We start from the raw sequence: 20,083 nt of genomic DNA on the forward strand, positions 1-20,083 counted from the left end.
GTGACCACAGGACACAGGTCCTCCAGGTTTGTGCCCGTTACCCTGAGAGCTCACATAATGCTCACATCTTGTGGCACTCACAGTATCAAGGCTGTTCGTGGTTCCTGCACGAGTGATTGGATACCTCCAGGGTGACAAGGGCTATCACTTGAAGAAGTGGCTGCAAATTCCCCTTCAAGCCACTCACCACACTGTCTTAGAAATATATCGCCATTCTTTCATTGTCGCTGGGTCAAAATCCTGGAACTCCCTCCCTAACAGCACTCTGGGTGTACCTACACCACATGTACTGCACTGGTTCAAGAAGGCAGCTCACCAACATCTTCTCAAGGGCAATTAGGAGTGGACAATAAATACTGGCCTAGCCAGCAATGCTCACATCCCATGAACAAATAAAAAAGAAAAGATGGCATTACAAGCGCTGAGCAAGTCTCTGGGCTTGAAGCTAATAATGCCACCTGCCACACACAGCACCAGTCAGCAGTGCCAGGCCATCCAGCACTTAACAGGGCCATGTCTGAGCTTTGACCTCAGGGCATGGAGTAATGAAGAGTTCAGCGAGCCATCAGGATGGCAATCTGCAAAACTGAATGTTAAATAACTGACACTTGGGGCAGAATTGTCAGTACCCACTGGCATCGGGCGTGTTCGGTGGCATGAGCAGACAATATGGCGAGAAGGCCAAAAATCAGTGTCACGACATTGTGAAACCAGTTTGCGATCATCCGCTCAGCCCATCGATGGCGGGCTGCATTTCCCGCCATCAACATCGGGAACCTCATTGCAATTAATTAGCATATAATTATAAGGCTAGCCTGCTGGACTCATCCCCCACTCAAGCAATGCAGAGGCGTCAAACTGCCACCAAGCGCTCCAGAGCTTTGCACCCTTTGGGCACAGACTGCAAACTGGTAAGTGTTTTAGTGGACTGCAGAACAATTGGATGATGGGGATCGTTGCACCATCTCCTTGCCATGGAGCAGTCACTGGTGGAGGTGCCCACAGCCCTTTGCATGTCATCATCCCGGTTTGGACCAGTTTCGCCAATGCTTTAAGCTAACAGTACAGCCTTGCAGCGTGAGTTAGAAGAATGCCTCACCTGAGCTGAGATCACAGCATACTGTCTAATGGGCAAAGCTGCCACCAATTGGTCAGGTGGAGTGGGGCAGATGAAGATGTGGTTTCGGGCAGCCGTGCAGTGCACTAATCTCTGGCCTTCCAGAGGGTGGCCAGCACTCTCTGCAATGCGTTAAGTGGCCTTCAGACTTAACCAAGAGAGGTTCTTAGTACGCCCATGCTAACCCACACATCTCTCTCTTTCATCCTGCAGGAGGAGTATACCAGGATCATGGAGCCTGATGAACTAGCTGTATGCCTCGTGGCTTACAGAGAGTGAAGACGACAGAGAAGAGAGCAATGGAGATGCCTGGCTGTGCAGAGGGAGGAGCAGCACCCTCTGGAATAAGGAAGGCTGGGGCTCCAGCATACGCCGCCAAAGAACAGCAGTGAGCTGTCACTGGTCGGCACGTAGCTAAACACAGGGTCTATAGACGTCGCCTTTCAATTCTGCAGAAGACCGAGAACCAGTGTCACCAAAGACTGCGCATGTCAAGGGAACTGATCAGTCATATCTGCCATCTACTGTAGGATTTGACGCCACGTGGACATGGAGAGCATGTGAAAGTGACAGTGGCACTCAATTTCTATGCCAGTGACTCCTTTCAGGGGTCCACAGGTGACCTGAATGTGATTTCACAAGTCTCCACCCACAAGTGCATCCATGAGGACATGGATGCCATCTTCGCAAGGGCACACAACTTTGTGCATTTCATCCTGGACAAGGAGAGCCACGATGCAAGAGCAATTGGATTTTCCCAGATCATGGGCTTCCCACAGGTGCAGGGTGCCATCGACTGCACTCACCGCAAGGGATTCCATTTGCTGAATGTGCAGCTGGTGTGTGACCACCACAAACACATCCTGCAGGTCTGCGCACGGTTTCCAGGAACTGTGATTGACTTCTACATTCTCAGTCGGTCACAGAACCTTGACGTCTTCCAGGGTCCAGAGAGGCTGCAGCGATGGCTGCTCGGAGACAAGGGAGGCCCGCAAAGGGCGTGGCTGATGACACCCATGCGGCATCCTCAGACTGCAGCAGAGCAAAGATATAACAAGGCTCATGCTGCAACTTGCAACTTGGTGGAGTAAACCACTGGGATGCTGAAAATGAGGTTTCGGTGCCTGGACTGGCCTGATGGAGCCCTGCAATATAGTCCACAGAGGGTATCACACATCGTCGTTACCTGCTGTGCCCTTTGCAACTTGGCGCTGCAATGGGGAGAGGAGCTGGCTGAGGATGAGATGCAGGAGCTGGAGGTCTCCTCCAATGAAGAGGATGTCGACAGTGATGAGGGTGAGGAGACCTTCAAAGGCAACGATGACGGCAAAGAGGCACTCGCACTGGCCAGATGAGGCAGGCATACTAGGGAGGCTCTCATAGCTGCTGGATTTGTGGAGGATGATGACGACATGCAGTGAGGAGACACCATAAGATCCTCACATTACACCTATGAATGTTTGACACCAATCTGGCTTATGGCAGCGCATATATCCTCTGTGATAATGCTCCTATCATGGAGATGCAGTGGAGGCCCTAATAGTCGCCCGATTGCAGGAGGACGATGATGACATGCAGTGAGAACACTCCATAGATCTTCATATAGCCTCAGAGAATGTCTGACTCCTGTCTGGCCAAGGGCAGTTCACTTGTGCTCTGTGATCAGGGTCACATCATGGAGTTGCAGTCATGAAACTTTAAAAGCATCTGATCCTTTGTCTGCCTTCAGCCCCTGACCCCTTAAGGAGCCTGTGTTACTGGTCACTGATGCTGAAGAAATGGGGGCCAGCCCCACCTTAAAGGTGCTGAGAGCACACAGAGAGAATGGTGCAACTTTGTGATGCCTGCCCACAACATTCTGACAGCAATGACAAGCACTGTCGAGGTGCAGGCATCACTAATATGTCCAGGAAGTGTGAGGCCAGATCATTACTTTGATCTGAAGGCTGCACAAAGCACAAGGAAGAGGCCCTGGACGTGGACACCTGTCTTTATCTTGTGCAGAAAGGTTTCACATCTGAGTGATTCGAACACTGCTCTTCAGAACAAGGAGCCGTAGGCAGGGAGACATTCTTGGGAGTTTATTGACAATAGTGGACATTATGTACAAGTGATTAACACCCATGCCCAGGCTGTGCAACGACATCTTCTTAACCTCCCTAACCCTGCTGCTACATCTCGGTGCTCACCGGACATCTGTAGCGGAGGTGGAGGCAGCCGACTGACTTTGATGTCCTTGGCAGGCGTCCCCTGGAGCGCTGAGACCTGGAGGGCCACAGCTGGATTTCGGGGTCCTGCTGTGTGACAGGCACTCTCCTCGGCCTGTGGAGCTGGAGCTGCTGAGGTGACAAGAAACGGGGATTCGGATGGGCCAGACACTTCCGGAGGCACCTGGATAGATGGCCCCAGGGGTTACACCTACTGATCATCCTCCCTATGGGTGCCCAAGGACCTCTGGCTGACTCCTTGAGGAGAAGGGGAAGCTGGAGTGAGGTTGGGCTGCCCCACACCCCTCTCATTACACACTGTTGGAAGCCAACTATGGCATCAGCGATGGAGTTCAGCCTGCACAGCAGTGAGGAGCGATGTCCTGGACCAAGGTCTCCATGGTGGCCGCCGTTCCAATGTTGACCTCGGTGCGTTGGCATGCCGGCGCTATCACCTCAGCCTGAAAGTGGATGGACTCCTCCATTGTGCCTTGCAATCTGAGGAATGCAGCAGACATCCCTTCCTGATATTCCCGAATTTGCCTTTGCAGCTCCAGCAACTGTGACATGACCAACTCCAGAGGCTCATCATTTGACTCAGCAAATGTCTGGCTTCCGGCAGTCCTCCGAGTGCTGGACACCTGGGAAGTCCTTGCTGTGGATCAGAAAGTGCAATGTTCTCACCAGATGGTGATCCTGAGGCTACTGTAAAGCTAGGTCCCACTGAGTTGTGTGTATCTGTGCTGGTGGGGGGTGTGGGTGAGCGCTGTGACGGGACTTCAAAGAGGGTGCCTTCAGATTCCACTTTAGAGGTTTCTTCAGGGCTTGATTGGAGGCTGTGTGTCCTGGGCTCCATCAGCTGTTTGACAGATGTGCCTGCAAAAGCAAGGAGAGATAATTAGTGCATGGCAGTGGCCTGTGAAACAGGACACATCACTCACAGCATGGTTGTCTGATGGATGTTGCACTGCTGGATCCTCAGTTGGTAGAGCACTGCTGACCTCACTGTCAACACAGGAGCAGTCCAGATCCTTGCTGGCCAGCTGAATGGCTGTTTTCAAAGTCCATGAGGACCTTGATTTCAGGCATCTCTCCACCAGCCTGCGACATCTCCCTCTTGTGCACCAGCTTGTCATGCACGAATTGAGATGGAGAGAGCGTAAGCAGGATGCCTGACAGGCCACATGATAAGTATACCTGGCATATGTGGATGCTGAGTGGTCCCTTGGGTGGGATGAGGACAATGAAGATGTGTGTGAGAGAGCGAATGGTGATGTCCCTTGAGCTGGCAGTGAGTGAATGCTCTGTGGATGTGTGATGGGCTTGTGAGCATGTGAGGTGAGAGTGATGAGAAGAGTGACTTCCCTGGTGAAATGAAGGAGATCATTCATCCTCTTGCGGCATTGGGTGGCTGGCCTCTTTTGCAGTGCGTTGGCGCTGACCACAGCTGCCACCAAGTGGGACTGGTGATGTTGCTGCCCAACCTGCAGCCAGCGCTGGGATAGAGGACATCACAGTGGGCCTCCACTGTGCCCAAAAGATGCTCGAGGGACGCATCATTGAACCTGAGGGCTGCAGTCTTTTTGCCTTTCGGGCTATGTCTTCTTTGCAAGAGTCTTGGGCTGGAAGCACTGAGAAGTGTGTGCGTGGCTGCACTTTAAATATGGTACCCAGCATGATGAAGCGGCGAGGTGAAGGCGTGGCGGGCAAATGAGAGCCCGCCCACCATGGAAACAACGTGTTTCCCGGGAATGCATAATTAATGCATGTTTGGGACGATACAGCGTGGAAAAAACGCCATTGCGGCCGGCAGGTGAAACGTTGTATTACCGCCCACACCTGCACTTAATGCAAATCTGGGATGATTCTGCCCTTAGTATAGGACATTGAAGCTGATGAGTTTTTGATAGAAGTTTGCAACACACCTAGTAATAATAAAAAGAAGGCATGTTGCGTAATAATGTTGGAAAACAGGGCAGTGCAATAACAATGCAAAACACGGCATTAATACACTAATAATATAGTAGCAATAGCAATTGCTAATGATGTAGTGTTTTATATAGTGATATAGTAATGTGGTACACTAATGATTTTGTGATACTCTATTGCATTGAAGTACGATATTGATATAGTAATGCTTTATTATAATGTGACGCACTACTAGTAAGTAATATACTGGCACAGTAGTGCATTCCAGTACAGTAGTATAATATAGCAGCGATGTATTATAGTGGGTACTTTCTACTCAATGAATGGAATTTCAACAACACTCAAGAAGCTCAACAACCTTCGACAAAGCAACCCATTTGATTGGTACACCATCCATCATCAGCGTACAGTGGCAGCAGTGTGTGCCATCTACAAGAATCACTGAAGCAACTTGCCAAGGAGCACTGTTATATATAATAGCGCTGTATTACAGTGCTGAACACTAATGATATATAGCACTGGTGCTGATTACAGTTTGTCAGATTTATAAGAATGGTTCCGGGGATGTGATTCTTCAGTTACGTGGATAAGATTAGTGAAATTGGGGCTGTTCAACTTGAAGAAGAGAATGTTTAAAGGAGATTTGATGGAGGTGTTCAAAATCATGAGGGGTCTAGACACAGTCGATAGGGAGAAACTGTTCCCATTCACAGAAGGGTTGAGAGACAAAAGATACTGACTTAAGGTGATTGACAAAAAACCAGAGCAGGCGTGAAGAAAAAGGTTTTATGCAGTGAATGGTTAGGATCTAAAATGCACTGCCTGAAAGTGTGGTGGTGGCAGATTCAATCATCGCTTTCAGAAGGGAAATGGATAAACGCCCGAAGAGAAAACATTTGCAGGGCTGCATTGAAAACGTGGGGAGTGAGGCTAGCTGAATATCCCTTTCAGAGAGTGGCACAGCACGGCAGGGCGAATGGCATTCTTCTATGCTGTAACCATTTTATGGTTCTTTAGGGTTGTTAGTGGATGAAGTTCTCCTGTCACTGATAGAATATGAATGACGCTGTAAGGACACCCCCAGTTTCCCTAAGAAGATGTTGATGAGCTGTCTTCTTGAACCACTGCCAGCCATCTGATGAATGTACACCCACAGTGCTGTGATGGAGAGAGTTCCAAGATCTTGACCCAGCGACAGTGAAGGAACAACGATATAGTTCCGAGTCAAGGTGGTGTGTGACTTGAGGGAAAATTGCAGGTGCTGGTGTTCCCATGTATCTGCTGCCCTCGCTTTTCTAAGCAGTAGAGGTCAGGGGTTTGGAAGGTGATGTCAAAGGAGCCTTGGCAAGTTGCTCCAGTGCAACCTGCAGGTGGTACACACTGCAGCCACTGTATGCTGATGATGTGGTGCTAATCAAGTGGGTTGCTTTATTATGGGTGCTGTATCTTGAGTTTTGTTAAAATTACACTCATCCAGATGAATGGAAAGTATTCCAACACATTTTTGACTTTTATGTTGTAGATTATGGACAAGCTTTGGGGAGTCTGGAGTTGAGCTACTCACCACAGAATATCCAGCCTTTGACCTGCTTTTGTATCAACAGTATTTATGTGGCTGGACAAATTAAGTTTCTGGTCATTTGTGACCCTCAGAATGTAGATTTTGGGGGATTCAGCGATGGTAATGCCATTGAATGTCAAGGGGAGATACTTGGATTCTGTCTTTTGTAAACAATTATTGTTCGCCACTTGCATCGCACTTGGTTGCTTGTCACTTACCAACCCAAGCCTGAAAGTTGTGCAAGTCATGCTGCATGCGGACATTGACTGCTTCAGTATTTGATGATTTACAAGTGGAATTGGACAATGTACAATCATCAGCGACCATCTCCACTTCTGACCTTATGATGAAGAATCTAACCATCACCCCTTGACGTTCAATGACATCACTATCACTGAATCCCCCACTGTCAACATCCTGGGACTTACCATTGACCAGAAACTGAACTGGACTGCCCGTATAAGTACTGTGGCTAGGAATCCTGCGATCCTCACCTTCTGACCCCCCCAAAGTCTGTCCACCATCTACAAGGCACAAGTCAGGAGTGTGATGGAATACTCCCCTCTTGCCTGGATGAGTGCAGCTCCCACAGCACTCAAGAAGCTTGACACCGTCCAGGACAAAGCAGCCCGCTTGATTGGCATCACATCCACAAACATTCACTCCCTCCACCACCAACACACAGTAGTAGCAGTGTGTACCATCTACAAGATGCACTGCAGGAATTCGCCAAGGCTCCTTAGACAGCACCTTCCAAACCCGCAACCAGTACCTAGAAGGACAAGGGTAGCAGATACATGGGAGCACCATCTCTTGGAAGTGCCCCTCCAAGTCACTCACCATCTTGACTTGGAAATATATCGTCGTTCCTTCACTGTCGCTGGGTCAAAATCCTGGAACTCCCTTCCTAACAGCACTGTGGGTGTACCTACACCACATGGACTGTAGCGGTTCAAGAAGGCAGCTCACCACCACCTTCACAAGGGCAATTAGTGATGGGCAATAAATGCTGGCTCAGCCAGCGAAACCACATCCAATGAATGAATAAAAAAAAGATCATTGATGAAATGGCTGAAAATGGTTAGGCCTAGGACACTGCTTTGAGGAACTCGTCTAGAGTTGAGATGATTGGCCTTACAATACTCATAACATCTTCTTCTGTATGAAGTACTACTCCAGTCAGTGGAGAGTTTCCCCCTGATTTCCATTGACTTCAATTTTGCGAGGGATCCTTGATGCCACACTTGGTCAAACACTGCCTTGATGTCAAGTGCAGTCACTCTCACCTCATCGTGGAATTCAGCTTTTTTGAACATGTTTGTGCCAAGGCTGTAATGAGGTCTGTAGCCAAGTTGTCCTGATTGAACCCAAATTTAGCGTTGGTGAATAAGTTCCATTTGTGAGCACTGGTACAGATGATTGTTGATGGCTGATGCTCTTATTTCAAATATGGCAGTGAAAGGCTCAATATGATTGTAATTTTACCTGTTTGACCTGCAGAAAACTGCAGCAAAAGTCAGGAGAATTGCTGCAACACCACTGGCTTTTGGGGAAACAAGGTGTTGATTACCCCTGTTCCCCATCTGACACTGCTATCCATGATCTGAAATTGTTCGATTCTGTCATGGCATGCAAAAGAGGGAACAGTATTAATAATTTAATATTCTTTTCAAAAGCATTATAAGTTCTAAAATATGTTGCCTACATAGAACCCGCTACTGGAGGACTGGATAAATGCAGTTTGTCTTATCTCCAGACCTCTGGAGAATGGGAAAGTGAGCACTCAATGCACCTGTTGTGCATGGAGACAATGGTTAATTGGCATGTTTTAACAAATAGTAACAATTACAGAGCCCACAATGTAAACTCTTGTCAGCACAATGCAAATTCCAGTTCATGCTATCGATAATAATTTTCCTTTTGTTCTTCCTGTAGGTGATTTCCTGCTGCCGTTCTGTGGAAAGATGTATTAAGCTGAACCATTTCCAATGGGTGTTGAATGGATCTGCACAGACCAGACCTGTATAGCCTACAATTTTTGAGAAGCAGCTCATTAAGCTTATTAAACGCTGCCCCTTGTATGTCTTTGCTTTCCTTAAAAAGAAAATGATGAAATTGTCTCCGAGATGATTAAATCTAGAGTCATCTGAAATAGCTGTCGACTTTCCCAATAGAGTGATGATTCTGGCATGATGTAGGAGTTTGTAGACTGCAACCATCATTCTGTTGCCATGGTTTTGTACACATCTGCTTTTCCAAACTCCTTCCTACAAACTCTTCACTCCCTGGCATGGGCATTTATATTTCCCTGCTATTGGTTGACCGACCGGCTGTTGGTGTCCTTTCTGCCTACCACCTATGAAAAGCACCAAAGGGGAGATGATCCCTGTTACCTGCGGGCACTCTGTCTTACCATCATCATTCCCATCTGCTTGGCATTGCTGATTGCTTCTCTGCCATTTGCATTGATAGGCTTTGTGATCTGGGCCCCTCTCCAATCTGCCCGGAGACCATATGTTTACTCAAAATTTGAGGAGAAATCCGAAGCCAGCATGGCAACAGGGCCTGGCTATTGGAAAGCAGCTGGTGGGAGAAGCTTCTGCTTTGCCACGGCCAATGTCTGCCTGTTGCCCGATTCCTTGGCCCGTTTCACCAACCTCTCCAACACCCAGATTAGATCCTGGGAGGTGGGCAAAAGAATCCGAAACGGGGCCAGCCGACCTCAAATTAAGATTTACATTGACTCCCCGACCAACACATCCATAAGCGCAGCGAGTTGGAGCAGCCTAGCTTGCCCCCAAGGTGGCGAGAATGTCAACCGTGCAATCAGTACAGGCATCAGACGAACTTCGTCCATGGACTACAAAGGAGATAACTTCATTGGCAACTGCAGCGAGGAGGGCAAGGACTCCAAGCCTGGAGGGGAGCAAAATGACGGGGACAGCAACTCCTGCATTGTTCGCATCGGTGGTGATGAGACAACCCACTTTTCCAGCAAGGAGGTGGACACCTCTGGTGTGCAGGTCACCATAACCGAGCCTGCAGAGCAGCTAGGGGAAAACGAAACTGAAGACGAAAAATGCCAGACCCCCAACCATAAACAGAGAGAAGGAGATGGTGTCAGTTTAGATAGCAACACTGCTTCTAGAGAATCTCTGATCAAGTTCAGGATTGCCGATGGTGCAATGGACAGCAGTGGTGCCCCCAATAACAGATTTGTCTACAAGGCCTCAGTCATGAAGAAGGCTTCACTAAAGAAAAAGAGGCACCTGGGTGACACATTTGACCATGAGCTTTCGGCTTTCTTCCCTGCCAACCTGGACTTTCTCTGCCTCCAGGAGGTGTTTGACAAGCGAGCGGCAGAGAAGTTGAAAGCGCAATTAAACCCCTACTTTCAATACATACTATATGATGTAGGGAGGTATGCTTGGCACAGCTGCTGCAGCTTCAAGTTTTTGAACAGTGGGCTATTTTTTGCAAGCCGTTACCCAATTTTAGATGTTGAATTTAAGTGTTATCCTAATGGGAAAGGAGACGATTCGCTGGCAGACAAAGGTGCCCTGTTTGTAAAGGTAGGCCACAATTGTTTGAAATGTTTATTTGTCTTCGAGACAAAAGCAACCATAAAATACAACTAATGCTGAGTAAGACAACACATGGGGGAATAACTGACAACCATAGTAATTGTATTTATATAGCTCCTTTAACGTTATAAAACATCCCAGGCTCTCCACAGGAGCATTATAAAACTAAATTTGACACCAAGCCACCTAAATAGATTTTAGTGAAGATTTCCAAAAGTTTGGTCAAAGAGATAGATTTTAAGCTGTGTCTTAAAGAAGGATAGAGAGCTATAGAGGTAGACAGAGCTTTAGAGTTAGGAAAAGAATTCCAGAGCTTGGGGCCTAGGCAGCTGAAGACACAGGTACCAATGGCGGAGTGATTAAAATTAAGAATGCTGAAGAGGCCAGAATTAGAGGAGCACAGATATCTCAGAGGGTTGTGGGACTGGAGGAGATTACAGATAAAGTGATTTTTTTAATATATGTATATATTTTAATATTTTGGATGTAGACAAAGCTAGCATTTATGTCCATTCCCAATGTTTATCAGATAATGAAAGCATAGAAATTAACACATTCACTGGTTATGTAGAATCATAGAATGGTTGCAGCATAGAAGGAAGCCATTTGGCCTTTTTATTCATTCATGAGATATGAGCATCGCTGGCTGGGCCAGCATTTATTGCCCATCCCTAATTGCTCTTGAGAAGGTGGTGGTGAGCTGCCTTCTTGAACCACTGCAGTCCACATGGTGTAGGTACACCCACAGTGCTGTTAGGGAGGGAGTTCCAGGATTTTGACCCAGCGACAGTCAAGGCCTGTTGAGAGCGGTCCAGCAAGTCCCACTCCACCACCCTTTCCCCGTAGCCATGCAGTTTTATTTTTCCCCCTCAAGCATTTACCCGATTCCCTTTTGAAAGCCAAAACTGAATATGCTTCCATCACCCTTTCAGGCAGTGCATTCCAAATCATGACCAATCATTATAAAAAGTTTTTCCTCATGTCACCTTTGGTTCTTGCTATTACAGAGACTTGGTTGAGTTATTGCTATTACAGAGACTTGGTTGAAGGATGGACAGGATTGGCAGATAAACGTTCCAGGATTTAGATGTTTTAGGCAGGATAGAGAGGGATGTAGAAGAGGTGGGGGAGTTGCACTGCTGGTTAAGGGGAATATCACAGCTGTACGACAGGAGGACACCTCAATGAGCTCATGCAGCGAGGTAATATGGGTAGAGCTCAGGAATAGGAAGGGTGCAGTCACAATGTTGGCGGTTTACTATAGGCCTCCCAATTGCCGGTGGGAGATTGAGGAACAGTTATGTAGGCAGATTTTGGAAAGATGTAAAAGCAATAAGGTTGTTGTGGTGGGTGATTTTAACTTTCCCTATATTGACTGGGAATCACTTAGTGCTAGGGGTTTGGATGGTGCAGAATTTGTAAGGTGCATCCAGGAGGGCTTCCTGAGATAATATGTAGGGAAGGGGCAATACTGGACCCGGTATTAGGGAATGAACCCGGCCAGGTGGTCGAAGTTTCATTAGGGGAGCATTTCAGGAAAAGTGACCATAATTCAGTAAGTTTCAAGGTACTGGTGGATAAGGATAACAGGAGTCCTTGGGTTAAGGTGCTTAATTGGGGGAAGGCTAATTATAACAATATTAGGCAGGAACTGAGGAATCTAGACTGGAGGCGGATGTTTGGGGGCAAATCAACAACTGACATGTGGGGGGGCTTTCAAATGTCAGTTGATAAGAATTCAGGACCGGCATGTTCCTGCTAGAATGAAGGATAAACATGGCAAGTTTCAGGAACCTTGGATAACGAAGGATATTGTGAGATTAGTCAAAAAGAAAAGGGAAGCATTCGTAAGGGCTGGGAACAGATGAAGCCTGTGGAGAATATAAAGAAAGTAGGAAGAAACTTAAGCAAGGAGTCAGGAGGGCTAAAAGGGGTCATGAAAAGTCACTAGCAACCAGGATTAAGGAAAATCCCAAGGCCTTTTATACATATGTCAAAAGCAAGAGGGTAGCCAGGGAAAGGGTAGGCCCACTCAGGAACAGAGGTGGGAATCCAGAAGAAATGGGAGAGATACTAAATGAATACTTCTCATCAGTATTCACCAACAAGAAGGACTTAGCAGTCGATTTGTCTAGGGAAGAGTGTGTAGATAGACTGGATCAAAAAAGAGGAGGTGTTAGGCGTCTTGAAGAATATTAGGGTGGATAAGTCCCCAGGGCCAGATGGGATCTACCCCAGAGTACTGAGGGAGGCAAGGGAGGAGATTGCTGGGGCCTTGACAGAAATCTTTGTATCCTCACTGGCTACGGGTGAGGTCCCAGTGGACTGGAGAATGGCCAATGTTCTTCCATTGTTTAAGAAGGGTAACAGGGATAATCCAGGAAATTATAGGCCAGTGAGCCTTACATCAGTGGTAGGGAAATTATTGGAGAAGATTCTTCGTGACAGGATTTACTACCATTTGGAAGCAAATGGATGTATTAGTGAGAGGCAGCATGGTTTTGTGAAGGGGAGGTCGTGTCTCACTAACTTGATCGAGTTTTTCGAGGAAGTGACAAAGATGATCGACGATGGAAGGGCAGTGGATGTTATATACATGGATTTCAGTAAGGCCTTTGACAAGGTCCCTCACGGCAGACTGGTACAGAAGGTAAAGTCGCATGGGATCAGAGGTGAGCTGGCAAAATGGATACAGAATTGGCTTGGTCATAGAAGACAGAGGGTAGCAGTGGAAGGGTGCTTTTCTGAATGGAGAGCTGTGACTAGTGGTGTTCTGCAGGGATCAGTGCTGGGACCTTTGCTCTTTGTAGTATACATAAATGATTTGGAGGAAAATGTAACTGGGCTAATTAGTAAGTTTGCAGACGACACAAAGGTTGGAGGAGTTGCAGATAGTGAAGAGGATTGTCAAAGGATACAACGGGATTTAGATCGGTTGGAGACTTGGGTGGAGAAATGGCAGATGGAGTTTAATCTGGACAAATGCGAGGTAATGCATTTTGGAAGGTCTAATACAGGCAGGAATTATACAGTAAATGGCAGAACCCTTAAGTGCATCGATGGGCAGAGGGATCTGGGTGTACAGGTCCACAGGTCACTGAAAGTGGCAACGCAGGTGGATAAGGTAGTCAGGAAGGCATGCCTTCATTGGCAGGGGTATTGAGTATAAAAGCTGGGAAGTCATGCTGCAGCTGTATAGAACCTTGGTTAGGTCACACTTGGAATGTTGCATGCAATTCTGGTCGCCACATTACCAAAAGGATATGGAGGCGTTGGAGAGGATGCAGAGGAGGTTTACCAGGATGCTGCCTGGTCTGGAGGTTATTAGCTATGAGGAGAGGTTGGAGAAACTCAGATTGTTCTCACTAGAGCAACGGAGATTGAGGGGCGACTTGATAGAAGTTTACAAAATTATGAGTGGCATGGACAAAGTAGAGAGTCAGAAGCTTTTTCCCAGGGTGGAAGAGTCAATTACTAGGGGACATAGATTTAAGGTGAGAGAAGAAAACTATAGAGGAGATGTGCGGGGCAAGTTTTTTACGCAGAGGGTAGTGAGTGTCTGGAATTCGCTGCCAGAGGAGGTGGTGGAAGCAGATACGATAGTGGTGTTTAAGAGGCAGCTTGACAAATACATGAATAGGATGGGAATAGAGGGATATGGACCCCAGAAGTGCAAAATGTTTTAACTGAACGGCAATATGATCGGCGCAGGCTTGGAGGGCCGAAGGGCCTGTTCCTGTGCTGTACTTTTCTTTGTTCTTTGTTCTTTTGCCAATCACCTTAAATCTGTTTCCCCTGGTTTTTAACCCTTCTGCCAATAGGAAAAGTATACCCTGTCTAGACTCATGGGGCAAAACTTTTTGTCCCACAGGCAGGCACGTGCCCGACCTGATTGGGAGTAAAATAGTGCGCGATGATGTCAGGTGGGTGTCCCGAAGTCATCACGCACTCGCACGATATTTCGGTCGGCAGGTGCACGTGGATGCTGCAGCAGCATCCGCCATCAATTAAGTGGCCACTTAAGGGCCTTAACAGCCCAATTGACTGTGATTTTTCCTTGCTCGTGCAATTTTCTGCTCATTGCACGGGAAAAACGGGCAGGTGGGCAGCCAACATTTTCATAAACCTCATCCAAGGGCGGGATGGAAAAGGTCAGCAGCATTGCCAGTGTGAGTATTGAGGAGACCTTCCTTGAACAGAGGCCTGAACAATCACCTTCCACCACCACTGTCCTCCGCCATGCTGAACTTGTTCTATCACTGAACAATTTCTCCCTAAATTTGTCTCACTTCCTCCAAATAAAAGATGTGACTATGGGTGCCCAGTTATGCCTGTCTCTTTCTGGGGTATGTGGAACATTCCATGTTCCAGTCCTACTCAGGTCCCCTCCCACAACTCTTTTCTCGGTACATTGATGACTGTTTTGGTGCCGCTTCATGCCCTCATCTGAACCTGGAAAAACTTATCAATTTTGCTTCCAATTTCCACCCCTCTATCACCTTCACATGGTCCATCTCCGACACTTCCCTTCCCTTCTTTCACCTCTCTGTCTCCATTTCTGGTGATAGACTGTCCATCAATATTATTACAAGCCCACCAACTCCCACAGCTACCTCGACTACAGCTCCTCACACCCTGCTTCCTGTAAGGACTCCATCCCATTCTCTCAGTTCTTTCGCCTCCGTCGCATCTGTTCTGATGATGCCACTTTCCAAAACGGCGCTTCTAGCATGTCTTCCTTCTTCCTTAACCGAGGGTTCCCCCCACTGTGGTTGACAGGGCCATCAGCCATGTCCAACCCATCTCCCGTGCCTCTGCCCTCACACCTTCCCCTCCCTCCCAGGTCCATGATGGGGTCCCCTTGTGCTCACTTTTCACCCCACCGGCCTCCGCATTCAAAGGACCATCCTCCGCCATTTCTTGCAACTCCAGCATGATGCCACCACCAAACATATCTTCCCCTCACCACCCCCTGTCAGCATTCCATAGGGACTGTTCCCTCCGGGACACCCTGGTCCACTCCTCCATCACCCCCAACACCTCATCTTCTTCCCAAGGCACCTTCCCATGCAATTGCAGAAGGTGCAACACCTGCCCCTTTACCTCCTCCCTCCTTACCATCCAAGGGCCCAAACACTTCTTTCAGGTGAAGCGGCACTTCACTTGCACCTCCTTCAATTTGGTCGACTGCATCCGCAGCTCCCAATGTGGTCTCCTCTACATCAGGGAGACCAAACGCAGACTGGAAGACCGCTTTGTGCAACACCTCCGGTCTGTCTGCAAGCATGACCCAGGCCTTTCGGTCGCTTGCCACTTCAACACCCCATCCTACTCTCATGCTCACTTGTCCATCCTTGGCCTATTGCAATGTTCCAGTGAAGCCTAACGCGAACTGGAGGAACAGCACCTCATCTTCCGATTAGGTACCTTACAGCCTTCTGGACTTAACATTGAGTTCAACAACTTTAGACCATGAATTCTCTCCTCCATCCTCACCCCCCTTTTTAAGCCCCTATCTTCTATATTCATTATTATTTTTTTATCCATTTAATTTTATTTTTATTTTTATTCATTTATCTGTGGTTTTATCCCCTTTTTTATCCCATTTTCTATCCTTTTTTTCCCCACCACCGCCTCCTCCCCCTACCCCATCCCCCACAGAGCCATCTGTCACTTGTTCCATGTTATTCTTTCACACAATGCTACCCTTGTTCTGCTATAATCACATTTTGCTTTCTGATCTTAATGCCACCATGAGCAACACCTTTAGCCAGTATCACTGTCATTAACACCCCTTTGTCCTTTTGTCCATGACATCTTTGTCAATCCCTTCTTTGGCCCCACCTATCGCTGGCCTTCTATCCAGCTCCACCTGCCTCACCCCCCCCTTAAAAAGTAATAAATTTCATCACATTTCCCCTTCTCTTCAGCTCTGAAGAAGGGTCATATGGACTCGAAACGTTAACTTTGTTTTTCTCTCTCCACAGATACTGTCAGACCTGCTGAGTTTTTCCAGCATTTTCTGTTTTTGTTTCAGGTTTCCAGCATCCGCAGTATTTTGCTTTTATCTGAGTACTGAGGAGTTTTGGAGAGAGTTTGCAGCTCATTGCTTATTGGTACTTGGCAGCTTCATCTCTGTTCGGGGCTTCATTCTTAGCATTCCCAGGCTTCATTTCAGGACTCATTGGTGTTGCCAGGCCCCCTGGATTCAGACCATGCGGACCCTTCCAGGTATCAGACAGCCATCCCTTACCCTGTTAATGCGGATTGTGATTTCCGCTGGAGGCACCTCCTTTGAGGAGAAAGGGAGGGGCAGAAGGCAGAGGAGGCCACATGTCCCTCTGCAGCTTCCAGCGGAGGGACCTGTGGGAGGAGAGGTGCAGGCACAAGGGGTGCACGGCCAGCAGGAAGTCCAAGGCAGAAGGGGCCACAGAAGACGCCACTATCCTGCTGCCAGGGTTTACAGGCAGCAATGCAGCTACCTCAATATGTCGTGGTGCAATGACAAAGGAAGCTCCGCCTCTCAAGGAAGTGCGTGACCTCCATTTGCCAGATGATTGAGCCTGAGATCAGCTCCAACTGTGTGGGTGGATATCCCATGCCAGTGGCTCTGAAGGTCACAGTGAACCTCAATTTCTATGCCGCCAGCTCTTTCCAGGACTCAGTGGAGGATCTATGTGGAGTCTCCCAATCAGCTGCCCACAGTTGCGTCAAGCTGGTGACAGAAGCTCTGTTCAGGTGGAATCTGATCTTTATTCTTTATTGTATGGAGGAGGGCAGCTAGGCTGAGCGAGCCAGAGGCTTTGCAGTGATTGCTGGGTTCCCCCATGACCAGCACACTGCACACTGCACTGCACAATCGACTGCACACGTGTGGCCATCAAGGTGCTAGCGGGTCAGCCGGGTGCCTTCATCAACAGGAAGGGATTCCACATCATGAATGTGCAGATAGTGTTTGACCACAGGATGTAGATTCTGCAAATCTGTGCAAGGTACCCTGGCAGCTTCAATGACACTTACATTCTGAGACACTCCCAGCTGCTGAGGCTCTTTAGTGATCCAGCCCAACTGGATGGATGGCTGTTCGGTGACAAGGGCTATCCGTTGAAGAGGTGCTCATGACGCCTCTCCACCACCCAAGAACAGAGGCAGAGCAGTGTTACAATACGAGTCATGCCTCCACAAGAGTGATGGTAGAGAGGACCGTAGGCCTTCTCAAAATGCGCTCCCAATACCTGGACTGTTCAGGAGGAGCACTACAATACCCCCCAGAGCAGGTGTCACTGATTGTGGTTGCATACTGTGCTCTCCACAATCTGGCACTGGCAAGGGTGGGACCCACTGGAGGAAGAGGATCTTGACGCAGCTCCATAGGCCACAGATGATGGGTCCAGTAGTGAGTCCAAAGATGAGCATGCTGAAGGCGTGGAGCCAGATCTCGGTAACCTGCAGGGAGGCACGGACACCAGGGATGCCTTGATCCAATGCTTCTTCAGCTAGGCTACCAAAGATCAGTTTCAAACGCATGCCAGGGCTGCCACCTCCATCCCAGAAGCCTGAAAGGACCCTTTAATCTTAACACAAAGAACACGCAACTCATGTGCAATAAAGTTCAGAGCCACCTACGTCCAGCATTACACACTGTCATTCCCCGCATCAATGAAATAAAAAGGTGAAGCATACTCAGTCCATGACAACAAAAACGCAATTTTTGTCATTCTGACAGTTCGATAATCTTAACAGAAACATTTCTGGTATTCAACATCAGACCAGTATACATAAAGTAAACAAAAATGAACATAAAATCACCCATGACCTGTCCCTCTTGTGCTCATGATGCCTTTAACTTACATTTGCGAGTGCTAGGTCCAGGTGCTCCCCTTTCGCTGGCACCAGCATTGCATACAGCCTGCTCACCCTGCTGTCTTGTTGGCCTGGATGACCTTGGCGGTCGTCCTCTGGCCAGTGGAGCCTGTGCTGGCCCCGCCTGTGAGGGAGTGGCCAGTGCCACAGCTGGCATCTCCCCAGTCACTGCAGCCTCATCAGATGCCACGATCACTGGTGAAGGGGTGAAGGAGCTGCTGCCATCATCCAGAGTGCCCTGAGAGGAGCCCATAGAGACGACAGACAGTTCGAGTGCCAATTTGAGGTCGCTCTGGACCCCCCTGCACACCACTGATGGACGGGCACCTAGCTGGGATACTGGGTGCATCATCCATCTCCCACACTGACCACCTGAGGCCAGTATCTGTGTGAGGGCTTGCAGGTCCAAACACAACCCCAGGAACCCCTCAGTCCCTGGAGCTGCCTGTCCATGAGAGTCGCCACTCTCTCCATGGAGGAGGCAGTGCACTCAGCCATGACGGTCAACACAGTGCTCACACTCTGCATGTACTCCTCCATCACGGAGACCATGGCATACCCTCATGGATCTCCGCCAGACCCTCCTGCACATCTCACTGGACATCCAACATCTGGACGACTCAGGAGGCTCATCCTCAGTCTTGGACTGATCATTGTCCTGGGCCCCAGCAGTCCTTCGACTGTCGGCGGTCTGGGCACTCTCTGCCTCCGCCTGCACTTCAAGCAAGTGTGAAGTGCCCTCACCAACATGCACCGAGATACTAGCCGCCGCTCTAATGCCCACCGAGGTGCTGGTATTTGCGCTGGTGAACGGGTGTGATGCAGGTGCAAATGATGCCTCGTGGCCCTCCAGTGTCAGGGGTGGCCTTTCAGGGTATGGAGATCGAACACCTGCTGGCAAACCTAAAAGGAAGAAGGACATGTCATTAGTTAAAGTCATCATACTGTCACTGCGCATGCCAGGCACCCTGGCGAGACAATGGAGCTCTGCATCATGGCGCCCTAATCTTCCAGTGGTCAATGGGGACTCCAGGTTCAAGGCTCACATCAATGAAAAGACTAAACTAGAACAGTTGCTCCAGTCAAAATTCTCACCTCTGTGCACTGCATTCTTACCTTTGTCTGGCACCCTGTCTCTCCATGCCTGGCTACACGTGGGGTATGCTGGATCTTGAGCTCTAGGGTGCCTTGCTCGTACCTCGAGAGGATTAGGAGGCTAGCAGGGTCTCCGCCAGTCTGTGACCTTTCTATATTGTTTGGGCTGTCTTCTCCTGAAACAATAGAGGAGCATTGATTAGTCCACTCTCTACATGCAATGCCATTGCAGCCTGGCCAACCCCAGCTGAGGAGCACCTGGCAGTGCATATCCGAGTTGCGGCCCTTGAGTCGCAAGGCACTCAGTCCGAGCAGCCAGGGCTCACCCCCTTGGCCAGCTCCAGCGCAATTGACAGTTGGCATTCAGACTGTAGCACCCCTTAGATCCATGGGGGGGACAGCCAGACCTTAACACTGACCCATGCCAACATGGTGCTCACCCTTCCTGAGTGCAGCAGGTCATTGAAGCGCTTCTGGCACGGCACCCAGGAGCGCCGCACCACATCACGGCTGCTGACCAGTGCGGTCACCTCCTCCCTCACCACCTCCGCCCTCTTGGTGAGGTGCGGTGGCCACCTCCTCCCATCCCTGGGGACAAGGGCGTCCCTCCTGGCAGTCACCTCCTCCAGGAGGATGGCGAGGCACTCATCAGAGAAGTGGGGGTCTGAGTGCCCACCCGACCTGCCCTCCCGCCTGCGTGCCAAGCTGCACTCGGGTCCATAGTGCC

At 48.8% G+C, this 20,083-nt stretch overlaps 1 protein-coding gene and 1 long non-coding RNA gene across 2 annotated transcripts in view; both read left to right on the forward strand.

Moving 5' to 3' along the window:
- LOC144681920 (uncharacterized) overlaps positions 1 to 9,038 on the forward strand; it is a 258,533-nt gene extending 249,495 nt beyond the window's left edge. Inside the window, exon 4 of the long non-coding RNA XR_013576877.1 lies at positions 8,750 to 9,038. This is a non-coding gene — a long non-coding RNA (uncharacterized LOC144681920). The remainder of the gene's footprint in view (positions 1 to 8,749) is intronic.
- Positions 9,039 to 9,045: 7 nt separating this feature from the next.
- smpd3 (sphingomyelin phosphodiesterase 3) overlaps positions 9,046 to 20,083 on the forward strand; it is a 91,336-nt gene continuing 80,298 nt past the window's right edge. The window contains exon 1 of the mRNA XM_078544083.1: positions 9,046 to 10,386. Within this exon, the coding sequence (XP_078400209.1) occupies positions 9,046 to 10,386 (1,341 nt within the window). The remainder of the gene's footprint in view (positions 10,387 to 20,083) is intronic.

This window comes from Cetorhinus maximus, chromosome 6 (genome assembly GCF_964194155.1).
Source record: "Cetorhinus maximus chromosome 6, sCetMax3.hap1.1, whole genome shotgun sequence".
Classification (NCBI taxonomy): domain Eukaryota; kingdom Metazoa; phylum Chordata; class Chondrichthyes; order Lamniformes; family Cetorhinidae; genus Cetorhinus; species Cetorhinus maximus.